The sequence below is a fragment of the Alligator sinensis genome, unplaced genomic scaffold, assembly GCF_000455745.1.
Source record: "Alligator sinensis unplaced genomic scaffold, ASM45574v1 scaffold364_1, whole genome shotgun sequence".
Classification (NCBI taxonomy): Eukaryota; Metazoa; Chordata; order Crocodylia; family Alligatoridae; genus Alligator; species Alligator sinensis.
The window spans coordinates 1,065,786-1,080,251 of record NW_005842546.1 but is presented as its reverse complement, the minus strand read 5'-3'; the positions used below and the strand labels follow the sequence as shown (position 1 = coordinate 1,080,251).

Below are 14,466 nucleotides of genomic sequence, written 5' to 3'. Positions count from 1 at the left end.
TAGCATGCACATATCTCTCCCATACAAGACATGCATACTCAGCAGAGGAGAAGCTGAGAGCCAGAGCAATGGATCAGATGGTTGAGGGATAGTTCTCCATTTTGAGTTGGAGAGCTGATACAGAATACTGTTTCAAGTGCTCCCCTTTGCTTTTGTCTTCACTGTGGCAGGCCAGTAGGGGGGGCTCCTGCGTTGAGCCGCCCACCTCCCTGCGCCCGACCACCTTCCAGGCTCCGAGTGCCTCCCTTGGGGTGCCTCACGTCCGGCCGACCCCTTCCCTGGAGCACACCCGCTAGCCTGGGGTTCCCGCTACCACCAGCCAAGGCTCTGGACTCACTTCTGGCTCTGCGCACCTTGGAGATCACAGGCCTGATCGTCCAATGGGTACTAGACCCAATATAAGCACTTGGGGCACTTTCCAAGTCAGGGGCTGATTAGGGAAGCCTCCCTTAGTCCACAGACCTAAGGGGCCTCCTTGGCATAATTTAGACCCACTCCTCAATAAGTCTCCCACACTGGTCACAAGGAGAACTTTATTGATTACAGAGGTAGGGTGGAAACAGGGTAAAAGGTAGAGCAATATCAGAGGAATATCAGAGGAATCCCATAGAGCAAACCAGCATGGCTGAGGTAGCCGTTTAAACACGCATCTGATTTACTGTAAGCTAGATATCTAATCAGATCTCGAGTAGCTTACTCATACGCATCATCCAGAGGTGGTTGGAGTTTCCTCTGGAGGCAGGGCACTCTTGGAGCTTGCGGCGATGAGGATAGAGCCAGGTTCAGATTCACCTGGATGACCGCATGGCTAATCGCTGCCTTCTTCCTGGCCCGGGCCCTTAAATAACCTCTCTGACCTCAGCAACCCGGTCCAATTGAAGCTGCCAATAGTGGCCACAAGCCAACCAATCTCCCAAGCATCCCTGGCTACCTGGGCCATGCGCAGGGCCGCGCCTTTCCCCCCTGCCCAGGTGACCAGAGCATCGCCTCCCAGGCCCCAGGCTTTTGTCATGCAGACAAGGTGGGAGATCCCCGCCCGGAGGGATTCATCACCAGCCTCTCAGGCTGGTGGAGACAGATCTCTGGAGAGGGGCACCGAGGGTGGCATTTCTGCCACATTCACGATGTGTTCTTTGCATAAGATAGTTCAATCGAGAGTGACTCCAAGACTAAACTGTATGTGAACACTGGGATAGTGGGGTCCCGGACCATGTAATGTTGAGCTGCAAATTGGCCTCAGATGAAAGGCGCATGCTTGTGTTTTCTCTGGGTTGGTGCGTAATTGGTTATCAATGTTGTATGAGGTTAGGTCAATTCCTGCCTTTTTAGGGTTTTTTCATCATGATCAAAGGCACTGTTTTGGACTATTATTCACAGGTCATCTGCATAGATGAAACATTTTGCTGACTCTTCCTGATTTAGAACCTTTTTTTGACTGAGCTTCAGCCAAGTCCAAAGTCACATGGCTTAACCACAATTATAGACTTAACACAGGGTTTCTCATATTGGGCTATGCATTGGAGCTACACCAACCCTGTTCCATTTCATTGTATTATGTCAGTGCACCTCTTCACTGTTTATGGCTCATGCTCAGAGGACATGCTACCTAGGCCCAACTCACGACACAGCCTACATAATCTGTGGCCCAAGCTGCACATGGCCTATGGTCCACGTATGGCCTACAGAGATGCTCATTAGACATCTCATCTTTGGAGAAAACTTGACATGAACATGATGGAGAGAACTGTTTCTCCAATATCGTGGTTACAGATTCACTGGACTACAGGCAGCTACATCATGGTATGAACCAAAATGCTCAGAAGGCTTTCACTGTTTCAGTCTTTTAATGTGGTCATCAAACTGCATATGGGATTACAAGAAGTGATTTGTTTAGCTTCCATATGGCCTTGCCTTTGCCCTGTGGGCAGGTCCCACCGAAAGCAAGCACGCTTCTCAATGTGGTGTCATTAAGAGCAGAATATAATCAAAGCTGGTGTGAGCAGGTATCAGTCATTGTCCCCCGACATCCCCTTGAAGCACTGAGATGGAAGCAGAGGAGGCACGTGCCTCATGGCTCTCTCAGAAAGACTTGTTTCAGGAGGAAAAAGGAAGGGTCTGAACACTTAGAAAGCAGCAAACAGCTGGAGAGCAGCAGCATTGACCAGGACAATGGATCCTCCAAACAGCGAGGGGCTCATCTGGAGCTGGAAGGCAATTCCTTGTCTCTCAGCTGTGAACCAAAGAGAAGTGTGTCAGGTTGTGGTTGGACAGTGACAGGGAAGGGAGTCTAGTCATGGGAACAGGAGATGGGAGATAGGCAGCTGGTCTAGGGCATGGGGCCATGCATTTACGGTGACATCAAGGCAGAACTGGGCATCTGAGTCTTTAGTGCTTGTGGGGATAATTCCCCTCCGGACTTCTTCACTGAAACTAATTGCAAGTAGAGGTTCTGCAGACACAGAAGCATTCAGACGCTACAGGGATGAGGGACACAAGAATCCCTGGATCCTGCCACAGGACTACACTGAACCCCACTTGTTTTGCTGCGCGTGGCAGGTCTGCCTGGTCAGGGTGGTCTCAGCCTTGTGGAAAAGAGAAAGCCATTTTTGTATCAAGAAAAACAAACCCATTCCTACCAGCGTTGTATTCACAGCCCGTTTTCTTCTCATCTGAAAAGGAAGCAGAGGGTAGCAGTCGGTTCAGCCAGGGTTGGCAACATCAGTCTGGTGGCTCATCCAGTACTGCGTCCAGCTCTGGGCGCCGCACTTCAGGAGGGATGTGGACAGCATGGAGAGGGTCCAGAGGAGGACCACTCACATGATCGGGGGCAGCAGGGCAGGCCCTATGAGGAGAGGCGACGGGACCTGAACCTCTTCAGCCTCCACAAGAGAAGGCTGAGGGGGGATCTAATGGCCATTTACAAACTAGTCAGAGGGGACCAGCAGGCATTGGGGGAGTCCCTGTTCCCCCGAGCACTACCAGGAGTGACTAGTAATAACGGTCACAAGCTGGCAGAGGGTAGATTCAGACTAGACATCAGGAGGCGCTACTTCACAGTCGGGGCGGCTAGGATGTGGAACCAACTTCCAAGTGAAGTGGTGCTGGCTCCTACCCTGGGGGTCTTTAAAAGGAGGCTAGATGAACACCTCGCTGGGGTCATTTGACCCCAGTACTTTTCCCTGCAATGGCAGGGGGTTGGACTTGATGATCTGCTCTGGTCCCTTCCGACCCGACCAACTATGAAACTATGACTCCATTGAGGGTTGAATCTAGTACAGCCCTCAACAGGCCAAGGAGATTCCCACTGGTGATTTTGTGTCTTGCACTAGTAATACTGGTCACAAGCTGGCAGAGGGTAGATTCAGACTAGACATCAGGAGGTGCTACTTCACTTGCACCCATCACTTCATGCTGGGGGGTGAGTGCCTCTTCCCCTCTGAGTCTTTATGGACCAAAGGCTCTGCACGCTCCCTAGACTGAGGCCCCCTCCAGCAGCAAGAGTGTCATTATGTCTCTACCCATCCTAGTGACAGGCCCCATATCATAGTCACCTTCAACACCCACACACACAGTACTCACTTCCCAGATAGGCTCAGTTAAAATGGCTGCAGGCCTGGTTGGTGCTTTGGAGGACAAAGCTATTGCCCTTAGCATTTTCTGGGGCCATTTATGGACCATCCCCACTACAATATCACTCTTGCACACCCATCATTAGTAAAGGCTCACTGCTGAGGTACCCCCTTCAGTAGCACACAATACGGACAGGCTTGGTGATACCCCTGGACACAGCTAGCCATGAAACCAATTGTCACTGCCTTGTCACTAGGTCTTGGTTGAGCATCAGAGGGTCCTTCTGCCAGGGTGATAGCTCATGTCAGGAAGGGCACCCAGCTGTAAAAAAAAACTACTACTGCTTCACAAAAGTATCTTGGATCCTGTGAATAAAATAAAGCTAGAACTTTCCTCATGACAAGGCAGAACTGTGAAAAATTGGCAATGGGTAACACAAAGTGGACAGTTGTGGGTAAAGAAAGGAAGAGGTCTAGGTTATGGCCAATGCAGAAATGTGGTGGAGCATACAGAGAATAAGCATACGATCATGTCCTGTGAATAAAATAAAGCTAGAACTTTCCTCATGACAAGGCAGAACTGTGAAAAATTGGCAATGGGTAACACAAAGTGGACAGTTGTGGGTAAAGAAAGGAAGAGGTCTAGGTTATGGCCAATGCAGAGAGACTTATGCTAAACTGAGTCACCTGAAATGTCAAGAGATCTCACAGAAGGAGTACAAGAATTGACAACTGCTCCAAAAGATGAAAAGTATCACCACCTTGGTGCCTGAGCTGGGCCAGGGATGACCCTCTAGCCAGGGACCTTGCCTATGGGGATGCTTGAGGAAGGACAAGGGCTGGGCAGCCACTTTGATCAGCAGCACATGGAGCAGGATGCAGGTGAGTCTGGGTGGCAATTGTGGACAGCATTATGGAAATGGCTACAGAAGCCATCAAACATGTCCACAGCCCTTCTGTAGTGGGGTGGGGGGCAAAACTGGATACAGGACTCCAGATGTGGCATCACAGAGCTGGGTGGTCTGGTCCCAGAGAAGCCCTGCAGGCCAAATGACATATGTCCTTGAGCCACATCCGGTTGATAGGCCGTATGCCTGACATCCCGATGTAGGAGATGGGCCTGACTGGCAGCCACCTGTTAGAACAAGCAAGACTGAGGGGAGATGACAAGATCAGGGACGTTGTGACAACTTCAAGCATCTGACCACAGGATGTAGTGGATTGCAACCAGTGGAAAGTGATGGTCTGAGCCACTGATCCCACCCAAGCTGGGAACCACAGCCAGGAAGGAGGAGAGTAGAGAGTTTCTTCCCCATTAGATATAGCTTTACATCCTCCAGCCTGCAGAACTGTAGCCCTTTTAAACAATTCATCTGTTCTGTCAGACATAACTGTGGACACACTCACTACGTGTATAAAATAATCACTGCCTTGTGGATAACACTAAGATTTTGATCTCAGCACAATCTTGTATCTGTAACTACAACCAGTGAATCCTGCATTTTGTAACAGGGCAGTCCTTTCTCTACTTCACACAATGTTAACTTTGCTTTCCTGGGTTCTCTCCTGACAAACTGAAAACAGTGTAGTTTCCCTTCTCTACCCTATTTATAATTCTTCTTGTCCCTCTTGTTTGACCTTCCTATTATCAAAACAGCCTGAATTGACCATCTCTCTTCATGCTGAAATCTCTCTACAAGCCAAATCCCTAAATTCCTTTAATTCTTGTGACTTCCCAAGATTTGAGGGGGTCAGAGTTGTACACAAAAATCGCAGATGTGAATATTTTCACCACGTCTGTGATGCAGATATTACTATCCATCTCATCCTTTTTGTTTCTCTGGTTAGGATCAGACATTGCATTTGTCCTGGACCAGGTGTGCTTGTGTTTGTCCTGGGACAGACCTGGCATGGAAATACATGGCCCTGCCAATCAGGGTTTAGTGAGCAACTAAATGCAGTGCCACTCTGTTGTCACTGACCATCTTGTTCAGCTGCCCGGGGTGCTATCCCAGGACAAACTGTTAGCCCTTCTTATATCATAAGCCTATTGGGTTTGTTCCCAGATGACGGACATGGACATCTGAATACTGTCATTTTGTCCCAGGAGAAATGCATCATCTCTTTGTAGCCTGTTGCATTTGGTTTTGCTTTTGCACTGAGCTGTCTGCAGTGCTGCACAGGCTATTGCTTCTCAAGCATAAGCTTGTGGCAGATGGAGCAATGAAGATATTGAGCTGCTTCCAAAGGCAGCTGGACACACACGCAAGCCCTTGGAAATGTTCTCACAGCAGCTGAACACCTCTAAAATAGCTCCTCTTTTGAGCAGTCTACTTTTGTTTCCCCAGGCATGATGGAGGCAGATAGCCTGACCACCAATACCACTCCTACCCCATGCTCCTTACCTCCCTACTCTGACTCTCTGCTCTCCTTCCCCTATACCCCCACTGCTGTATGGTGAGTGGGATGAGATGTGGAAGCTGAGAAGTAAGCCACAGGTCACTGCCACTGCCACCTCCTCTAGTGCCCCTCTGGCCTGTGCTAGAGGAAGGTGCAGCTTCCTGAAAATGTCAGGCCAGGAACAGCACAAGCACATGTGTATGTCTCCTGGCTGAAAGGGTTCCTTGGTGAAACATCTCCAGGTACATTACATCTCTGCCCCCATGAGTTCATCAAGGACCAGCGGAGCAGTACAGGTCCCTCAAACTGTTCCTCCAGCGGACATGGCCTTGGGCTTGTCATAAGGAATTTCTTTCTTCACTCAGCCACACCCTGCATTTCCATACAGGCATCTCCTGGGTTGGGTACCTTCAGTCCCTGGGTGCTGTCTGTGATGGCTAGAAGATGGCATTTAGATATTTGCTTTGGGGAACGGGCTTGTAGGTAAAGTAGGTATTGCATTAAAATAATGGTCCAGGGCAATGGCAAGAGTTAACTGATTTCTAAAAAACCTATTTGAGACAAAAGTTTCCTTCAAGGCCCACTGTGTGTGACACAGAGAACCAGCAAGCAGACACACAGGCTGGGAAATTGAAGACATGTACCACGCTGTTCCGTAACAGAGATGAGGGAATCTGTCAAATTGGCCAGGTCACAGGGCCCAACTGCAGAGCCCTTAAGATTTCTGGTGTGGTAGATGGACCAAATTAAGAGACACTGGAAGCATCCGAATTACAATGTGTGCATGTGATGGGTTTGTGAAATAAAGGAATATGCTGGTAGGATAGAACATGGATAACATGAAGACCACAGGGAGGCCAATCAATGGTGCCCAGAGATGAAGAGTCATCAGAGGACAATGAATACAAAAGCAAATACAACATTTCAGAGCAGCAAAGGGTCCCTGAGGTGGAAACCCCAGGCCACCATGAACAGAAGGCACACCACCGACCCATCTCATCCACCCCACTGGGCGACAGTAGGCCTTAACTTTCAACCTAAAAAGAAGCTCAGGGTCAAGCTTGTGTACCGGCCAGGTGTATCTTCTCTCTGTGGCAGCTTTAGGACTAGTAACTATATAACTTTATATTATTCTTCTCTGCTATCACTGTGTATCAATAAAATTAAACTATTATTGAATAAAAAGATCATGGTCAGTCTGAGGCATCTGGGTCTGCCCAAGAACTGACAGAGGCCGTGCACTGATGGGACATGGTCGTCATGGGCAACTTCAGTTACCCAGACATAGATTGGGAGGAACACTTGGCTAAGTTGGATCGGTCACATAGCTTTTTGACCTGTATCAAAGAACTCTATCTGACCCAGGAAGTGCAAGGGCAAACCAGAGGTAATGCTCTCCTAGACTTGGTCTTGTCTTGGCCAAAGATGATGATCTGGTGAGCAACTTGAATATAGAGGATTGCCTGAGTGACAGAAACCATGAGATAATCATGTTCACTGTCTGTCACAAGACAGACAAATCAACTAGCAGGATTGAAGTCCTGGACTTCAAAAAAAGCTAATTTCAGCAGGCTCAGGGCAATAATAGGGGAAGCAACGCAGGACCAGGGACCAAAGGAGAATAGAGTACATGAAAAGAGGTTGTTCCTCAAGGACAAAATCCTCAAGGCACAAAAGAAGATGATTCCCATGCAGAAGAAAGGTAGCAAAATGGCTAGCAAGCCCTCTTGGCTTAACAGAGATATCACGGTCCTCTTGAAAAAGAAGAAAGAGGCATACAGACAATGGAAGCTTGGGACAGTCCTCAGGGAGGACTATTCAACAGTGACCTGCACTTGTAGGGAGAGGATTAGAAAAGCTAAGGCAGTGACTGAATGGGAATCATTCGCAATGGGAATCAAGGACAATAAGAAGGCCTTCTTTAGGTGCGCTGGGAATAGAAGGGAAACAAATGGAAGTGTGGGACTCTTGCTTAACACCTCAGGACACTTGGTAACCAACACTCAGGAAAAAAAACTGAACTCCTGAATGATCACTCTGCTTTGGTATTTCACCAGACCAAGGGGGAAATCATGCGAGATAAGGCTCAGAGGGGGCACGGTGGGAATGACCGCCTTCCTAATGTAGATGCTGAGCTGGTGCATAACCAACTAGAAAAGCTAGACATTTATAAGTCATCAGGACCAGATGAGCTTTACCCAAGAGTGCTGAAGGAGCCAGCCGAGGTCATTGTGGGACCTCTAGTGATACTTTCAAAACTCATGGCACTCAGGGGAGGTCCCTGAGGATTGGAAGAGGGCCAATATTGTGCCCATCTTTAAGAAGGGGAAGAAGGAGGACCCAGGCAAATATAGACCAATTAGCCAAACTTTTATCCCAGGGAAAATCCTAGAAAAACTCAGCAAGGAATCTATGTGTGATATGCTTCCAAAAGGTAGCATGGTTTTGTCATGGACAGGTCTTGTCTCACCAATCTCATCTCCTTTTATGACCAGGTATCTCACCACCTGGGCAAGGGAGAGGAGGTCAACAATATATATCTAGACTTCTGGAATGCCTTTGATCTGGTATCCCATGATAGCCTCACAGGCAAATTGGAGGATTGCAGGCTTAACTGCTCGATAGCTAAGTGGGTAGGAAACTGGGTGTGAGGTGGGAGCCAGAGAGTTCTTATAAATTGATCTGTGTTGTCCTGGCGAGAAGTGGCCAGTGGTGTCCCTCAGGGGTCCGTGGTTGGTCCAGTACTTTTCAACATCTTTATCAATGATTTGGATGTGAGGGTGAAGAGCTCATTGACCAAGATCGTGGAAGACACCAAGTTATGGGGAAGTGTGGCCATGCGTGAAGATAGGCTGTAGATACAGGCGGACATAGTCAGGCTGGAGAGTTGGGTGACTTGGAACCAGATGAAGTTCAACACTCAGAAGTGTAAAGAGTCCATCTGGGGGAAAATAATCCTCAACTTACCTACAGGCTAGGTGGCACCAGTTTGACTTGCTCCATGACCGAAAGGGACCTAGGGGTAATCATCAACCACGGCATGAACATGAGCCATCAGAGCGATGCTGTAGCCAGCAGGGCAAACAATAGTCTGGCATGCATCAACCGACGCATCTCGAGCAAAACCAAAGAAGCGATCCTTCTGCTTTACTCAGCATTGGTGAGACCCCAACTGGAGTACTGTGTCCACTTCCGGGCACCTCACTTCAACAAGGATGTGGAAAAATGTTAGAGAGTCCAGAGAAGAGCCACCCATATGATCAGAGACTTGCAAGGCAGAGCATACGAGGAGAAGTTGAGAGACTTGGGCCTCTTCAGCCTAAAAAAGAGAAGGCTAAAGAGTCCTGAGTCCCTCAGCCGTTTCTCATATGGTTTGCCCCTGCTACCCCTAACCTGATGCCTCCTCTAGCAGCAAGGGTGTCTCTTTTTCTCTACCCCACCAGCTCACAGTACACATATCAGAGCGCCTACCAACACCCGCACACACTCAGTCCAGTACTCACAACCCAAGAAGGTGCAGTTGAAATGGCTGCAGGTCCGGTTGGTGCTCCGGAGAACAAAGCTGTTGTTCCCACTGTCTCCTGGGAACACATTGAATATCTCATTAACAGGGATTAGTGCTTCGTTTTCGTTCAAAATGTAGGAAAAGTACAGGATTGGCACCCCGAAGCAAGTGTGGATGGTGAAGAATGTGTCCTTGCCAAATTCTTCAGCCGTTTTGATTTCAAAAGACGAAGAGGCAAAGTATCCAAACCTGATGGGAGCAGAGCCATTGTGCTGGTATTTAATGTGGTGAACTCCCCTGTACACTGGTATTTCATACATCAGGTTGCAGTCCCTTCTTAGGAGCTGTAAAGCTCTTGTCAGGTAGTAATGAAAGGCTTTGAAGTGGAAATGGGTGTGGTAGGCATCCGAAGAGGCACCAGACTCCTGCACTGCCTTATTCAACTGACTGCGTAGAAAATTGTCAGTGTAGGCTATAATTGCTCTTCCATGCTCTTCCTTAAAGCCTTTGGGGAGATCTGTGTAAAGGTATTCCCTCACTTTTTCCCACTGTATTGATGAATTTTTCCACACATGTTTCAATAGCGAGGACTTTTCCAACTCTTTCTTCGTCAGGGCTGGTGCTTCTGTTTCCATTTCTTTGGCACACCCAATGTACTGGTCATCAAAAGCATCAGGCATCATGCTCATCATGACTGTCTGTAGGGCTGTGGGAATAAAGCCAAGACAGATGGATGATTATGTGTTGCTCTAGCACCGTGTGTCACACCCAGTGCCCATACATGGTAAAAGGCACTCCTTCTCTAGGAGCATCCACATATACAGGAGAGAGAAATGCGGAGAGAGGGAGGTGAAATGCACTGCTACCAGGCTGCCCCATTCTGTCCTCACCCCTAATGATAACAGGGGTCTCAAAGCTGATTCCTGAGAGGAGGACAATTTGGGGATGGAGTCAGAGCGGTGGGTGGTGCAATTCTGCTTGCTTGCAGGAGGGTCATGTACAAAGTCCTGCTCTTCTGAACAGAGGAGCCCAGCACAGAGAGGGGAGGTGAACAGCAGTGGGAGGCAGCAATAAAAAAAGCCAACAGGATGCTGGGAATGACTAAGAAAGGAATTGAGAACAAAGGAGAAAACGCTGTTCTGCCCCTGTACGTTGAATACTGCGTGCCATTGTGGTCCCCCCCTCCACCAGGGTACAGTAGGGATAGAAAAGGCACCAAGATGACAGCAAGGATGATCATGGAGGGTGAACACATAGGCTCGAGTTCACGTGCAACATCAAAGGGTGCCGTTCCAGCAACCATCGCACGTGTGACAAACCGTCCTTCTGGGCTGGGAGTGGGGAGGAGCTCAATGGAAAAACGTTACCTGGTGGCTTTTGGGCCAGGTCTGAAGGCCAAAAACAACAGAGGAGGAAGATCCCTCGGGGCCACGTCATTGCTGCCAGGTGGGGCTGGAGGGAAACACAACAGGAACATGACTGGATTGGGAGGCAAAGAAGCCACAAAACCCGTGTAACGGTTTCACTTGGCTTCACTGAGCCAGGCCCAGGAATCAGAATTTCCTGTTCGGTTTCATGATTTGTGTCTCGATCACAGTGGTCAAAACCTTATGAATGCCAGCATCTTGCTGGCACGCACCTTCCCTGCTGTAACTACAACCAACAGACAGGGAGTGCCCACAAATCCTGGGAGCTACATACAGGCCAGCTCCTGGGGAAACAGCTGGACCAGGAATAGTGGGTGAGATCCCAGGTCTGTGGGAAAGTAGGAAATAAGAAAAGCCACTTGGTTTGCATCCCAGGACCCGTGTACGGGACCCTGCTGCCTGCCGATTGTACTGGAGCTGAACAGATGTGACGCGTGCAGGGTCTCCCCCCTGTGCACCCCTTGTCAAGAGCAAAAATGCAACAGAAATGCCCACAGCCAAGGCTAAACAGATCAAGGTACTTCTCCAGTGCCTGCGCTGCCCAGGCAGGCTTCTGAGCTGAGGAAGGGCTGTCTGCAGCTCTCGTACAAGAACAGGTTACAGGAAAGAGCCTGAATTTCATACAGACCGTTCCCCATTGTGTTGCATAGTCAGGACGTCGGGGAATGCTGAGCAATAAGAGCTTGATCCAAATCCTGCTGCAGTCCAGGGGATCCCCCACTGATTTCAGCAGCTTGTGGACCAGCCCTCCTCAGAGCAACAACATTACACTGATGTGTGGCCGGGGTGTGTGGGTGCTGTGCACACACAAAACCACTCCTTGTTTGACCCTCCTTTGATTCGGATTCCAGAATCCACGTCTGCTGCAAGCCTGAATCCTCCTCCAAAAACAGAGATGCTGAAACCCTCTGGGGCTGAGAGCTGACGTGGAAACGTTATAGCAGTCTCATTAGGAAGCTCATTGTTTCCTTCTTTCTTTTTTAGCAAAAATCATCATAATCGGGAAACCCATTTTTTCAGTGAGGACTCTGGGTTGTGCTCATTCGGAGCCTGACTCTCTGTTTAACAACCCCCGCAAAAGCCAAGAAGACTGAAAAGAGTAATGCATATTGCAGAAAAACATAAAACAAAAATCAAGAAAAAACAAAGCAGACTCGGCAAAACTGACCGAGTTCTGCTTGTGAAATAATCATATTTTTATGGTATTTTTATTCCTAGCGGCTTTAATACATATGGAGCCAATGCCCTCAGTAAAGCACGTGGTACTCATTCATGCACATGCTGAATCCACAGTTTCTTTTGCACCCATGCTTCAGTGACCCCCTTTTGGTGCAGCTCTTTGGCATTCAAGCAGGTCTTCTGCTTCTTCCATAACCGCTGTGTGCACCCCGTGAGTGGAGGCAACCGCTTTGCATAATGCATACGTTTTTCCACGCTCAGGAGCGGGCTGGCTTCTCTTTCAGGGCTTCGATGTCCAAACGAGTCGCTGAAGGTGCTGCGATGTTGCTTTCATTTCTGACCGAGAGCAAACAAGCTTCCAATGTTAAGTTAACATCTACGAGCCCACCCCTTCCTCCCTGGTCATCTTTTATTTTTTATTTGGATTTACTTTCCTTTTTCTCTACACCGGTTTCGTTTCTCTCCCAAAGTTGTTTTTGATTTTTCCAAGAAGTGGTTTTTCCTACATTTCCCTACAGTCACAAACTCCATTGTTTAAGGAAGCTCCTAGCAACTTATGAACCCTGAGTGGAGATGGTCTTCCAGATAAGAAGTCAGGGCAGGGTTTCCTGCACTGGGCTGCAGCTGCCTTGGTCCTGATGGTTTTTCCACACAGCACGGAAGCTGGGTGGGCCGGAGCCAGGAGCACTGCTCCAGTGTGCAGAGTGGGGGCATGGGGCAGAGCCCCCCGACCTGGATATTGCTCAGCGCAGGCCCTCAAAGGGGAGGCTCCAGGGCCCATGCCCTTGTGCAAGTGGGAGTTCATTCACTCTCTACAGACAGCCCAGGCACCCTTAGGGCTGTGCAACATTTCACCGAGTGTTTCGTTTAGAAGTTGTTTTGAGCTCAAAACAGTGAAATCAAAATGAAAGAAAAGCCTTTGAAACAGCTTCGAAAGGAAATGAGGGCACTCAAAACCTTTTGAAAGTTTAGAAATGTTTCAAGTTTTTGTGCCGGGCTTGGCTTCAGCGCTGGTCCCAGCCGGCAGCAGCAGCTTCCTGTCATCCTGTGCAGATCCAGGGGCCCAGCTTCGAAAGGAAATGAGGGCACTCAAAACCTTTTGAAAGTTTAGAAATGTTTCAAGTTTTTGTGCCGGGCTTGGCTTCAGCGCTGGTCCCAGCCGGCAGCAGCAGCTTCCTGTCATCCTGTGCAGATCCAGGGGCCGTGGCCCCCAGGAGGATTCTGGCACAGCCCCCAGCCTGGGACGGTGCTAAGTGTAATGTAGCCCACACCCAGCTCCCAGAAGGTTGTTACTGCTGCCCGTCCCAGGCGGCAGGAGCAGCCTCCTGTGATCTGGCAGGCAGGTTGGGGGCCCACCCACACCCCTGGGAGGGCTGTAGGTCTCTGCCGCACTCCTCCCGCGGGTGTGGGCCCCCGATCTGCCTGCCGGATCACAGGAGGATCCTCCTGCTCCCTGGCTGCTGCTTATCAACACCTTGAGGTGCAGTTTCCCAGAGTCGCCTGCACCTATCTCCTTGAAATTTGGCAAGATTCATGCACTCAGAAGGGGCTAGCAAGCCTGCAGGTTTCAACTGCATCAGGGAAGCAGTGACAACGTTCTAGGCAGTTTTGTGCTTCCCCTTTCTAGCCTATGGGTGCAACATCAAAACAGCGTTGAAACGGCAAAACGGATTCGACAAAAAGAAACAGAACAGGGCTTTTGAAATGAAATGAAACTCAAAATGAAACACTGTTCCATCAAAATGGAAGTCGAAGCGGAACGGTGCTGTTTTGCACAGCGCTAGGAGATCAAGCGAAAGGAAACCTGGGGTGGGACAGCAACTTTCCCAGCTGGAGGGGGGCCAGATCCTGGGCCTGCTCAAAGGAAAGTCCTCTGGGGGTCCAGGGCCCATGTCCCTCTTGCAGACTGGACCACGGCATGTCCTGCCCATTCCCTTCTCTCTGCCCCAGCAGATATCTCTCCCAAACCATGGGGACGCCAACTCTGACAGCAGCTTCCCCACAGTCCTTGCCTTGCGGGGTATCGCAGCCCCCAAGAGAGGATGTGGGCCCTCAGAGGAATGGAAACCAAGAGGCAGGGATCAAAGGGATGAAAACTTCTCAGACCTTTTTGAATTCACCGGATTTGCACAACCAGCCTGACTAGCTCCATCCTCTTTGCACCCCCCTGCAGGGAGGTGAAGGCTGCTATTTAATCCCCCTCAGTCTTCTCTTCTGCAGACTCAACCAGCCCAGTTCCCTCAGCCTCACCTCACAAGGCATGTCCCCCAGCCTCCAAACCATTTTTCTTGCTCTCCACTGCCCTCTTTCCACGTTAGCCACATCCTTTCTGTAGTGGGGGCCCAAAACTGGACACAGGACTCCAGATGTGGCCTCCCCAGTGCTG

At 49.5% G+C, this 14,466-nt stretch overlaps 1 protein-coding gene across 1 annotated transcript; it reads right to left on the bottom strand.

Moving 5' to 3' along the window:
* Positions 1-31: 31 nt before the first annotated feature.
* LOC102386287 (ecto-ADP-ribosyltransferase 5-like) lies at positions 32-12,671 on the bottom strand. Its single transcript, XM_014523923.2, has 6 exons — positions 11,530-12,671; positions 10,842-10,926; positions 9,473-10,180; positions 2,637-2,669; positions 1,118-2,230; positions 32-156 (listed from the first exon to the last, which is right to left on the bottom strand). The coding sequence occupies exons 2-5, from the start codon at positions 10,909-10,911 to the stop codon at positions 2,124-2,126; spliced, it is 918 nt and encodes a 305-aa protein (XP_014379409.1). The 5' UTR covers positions 10,912-10,926; positions 11,530-12,671; the 3' UTR covers positions 32-156; positions 1,118-2,123.
* Positions 12,672-14,466: the final 1,795 nt, after the last annotated feature.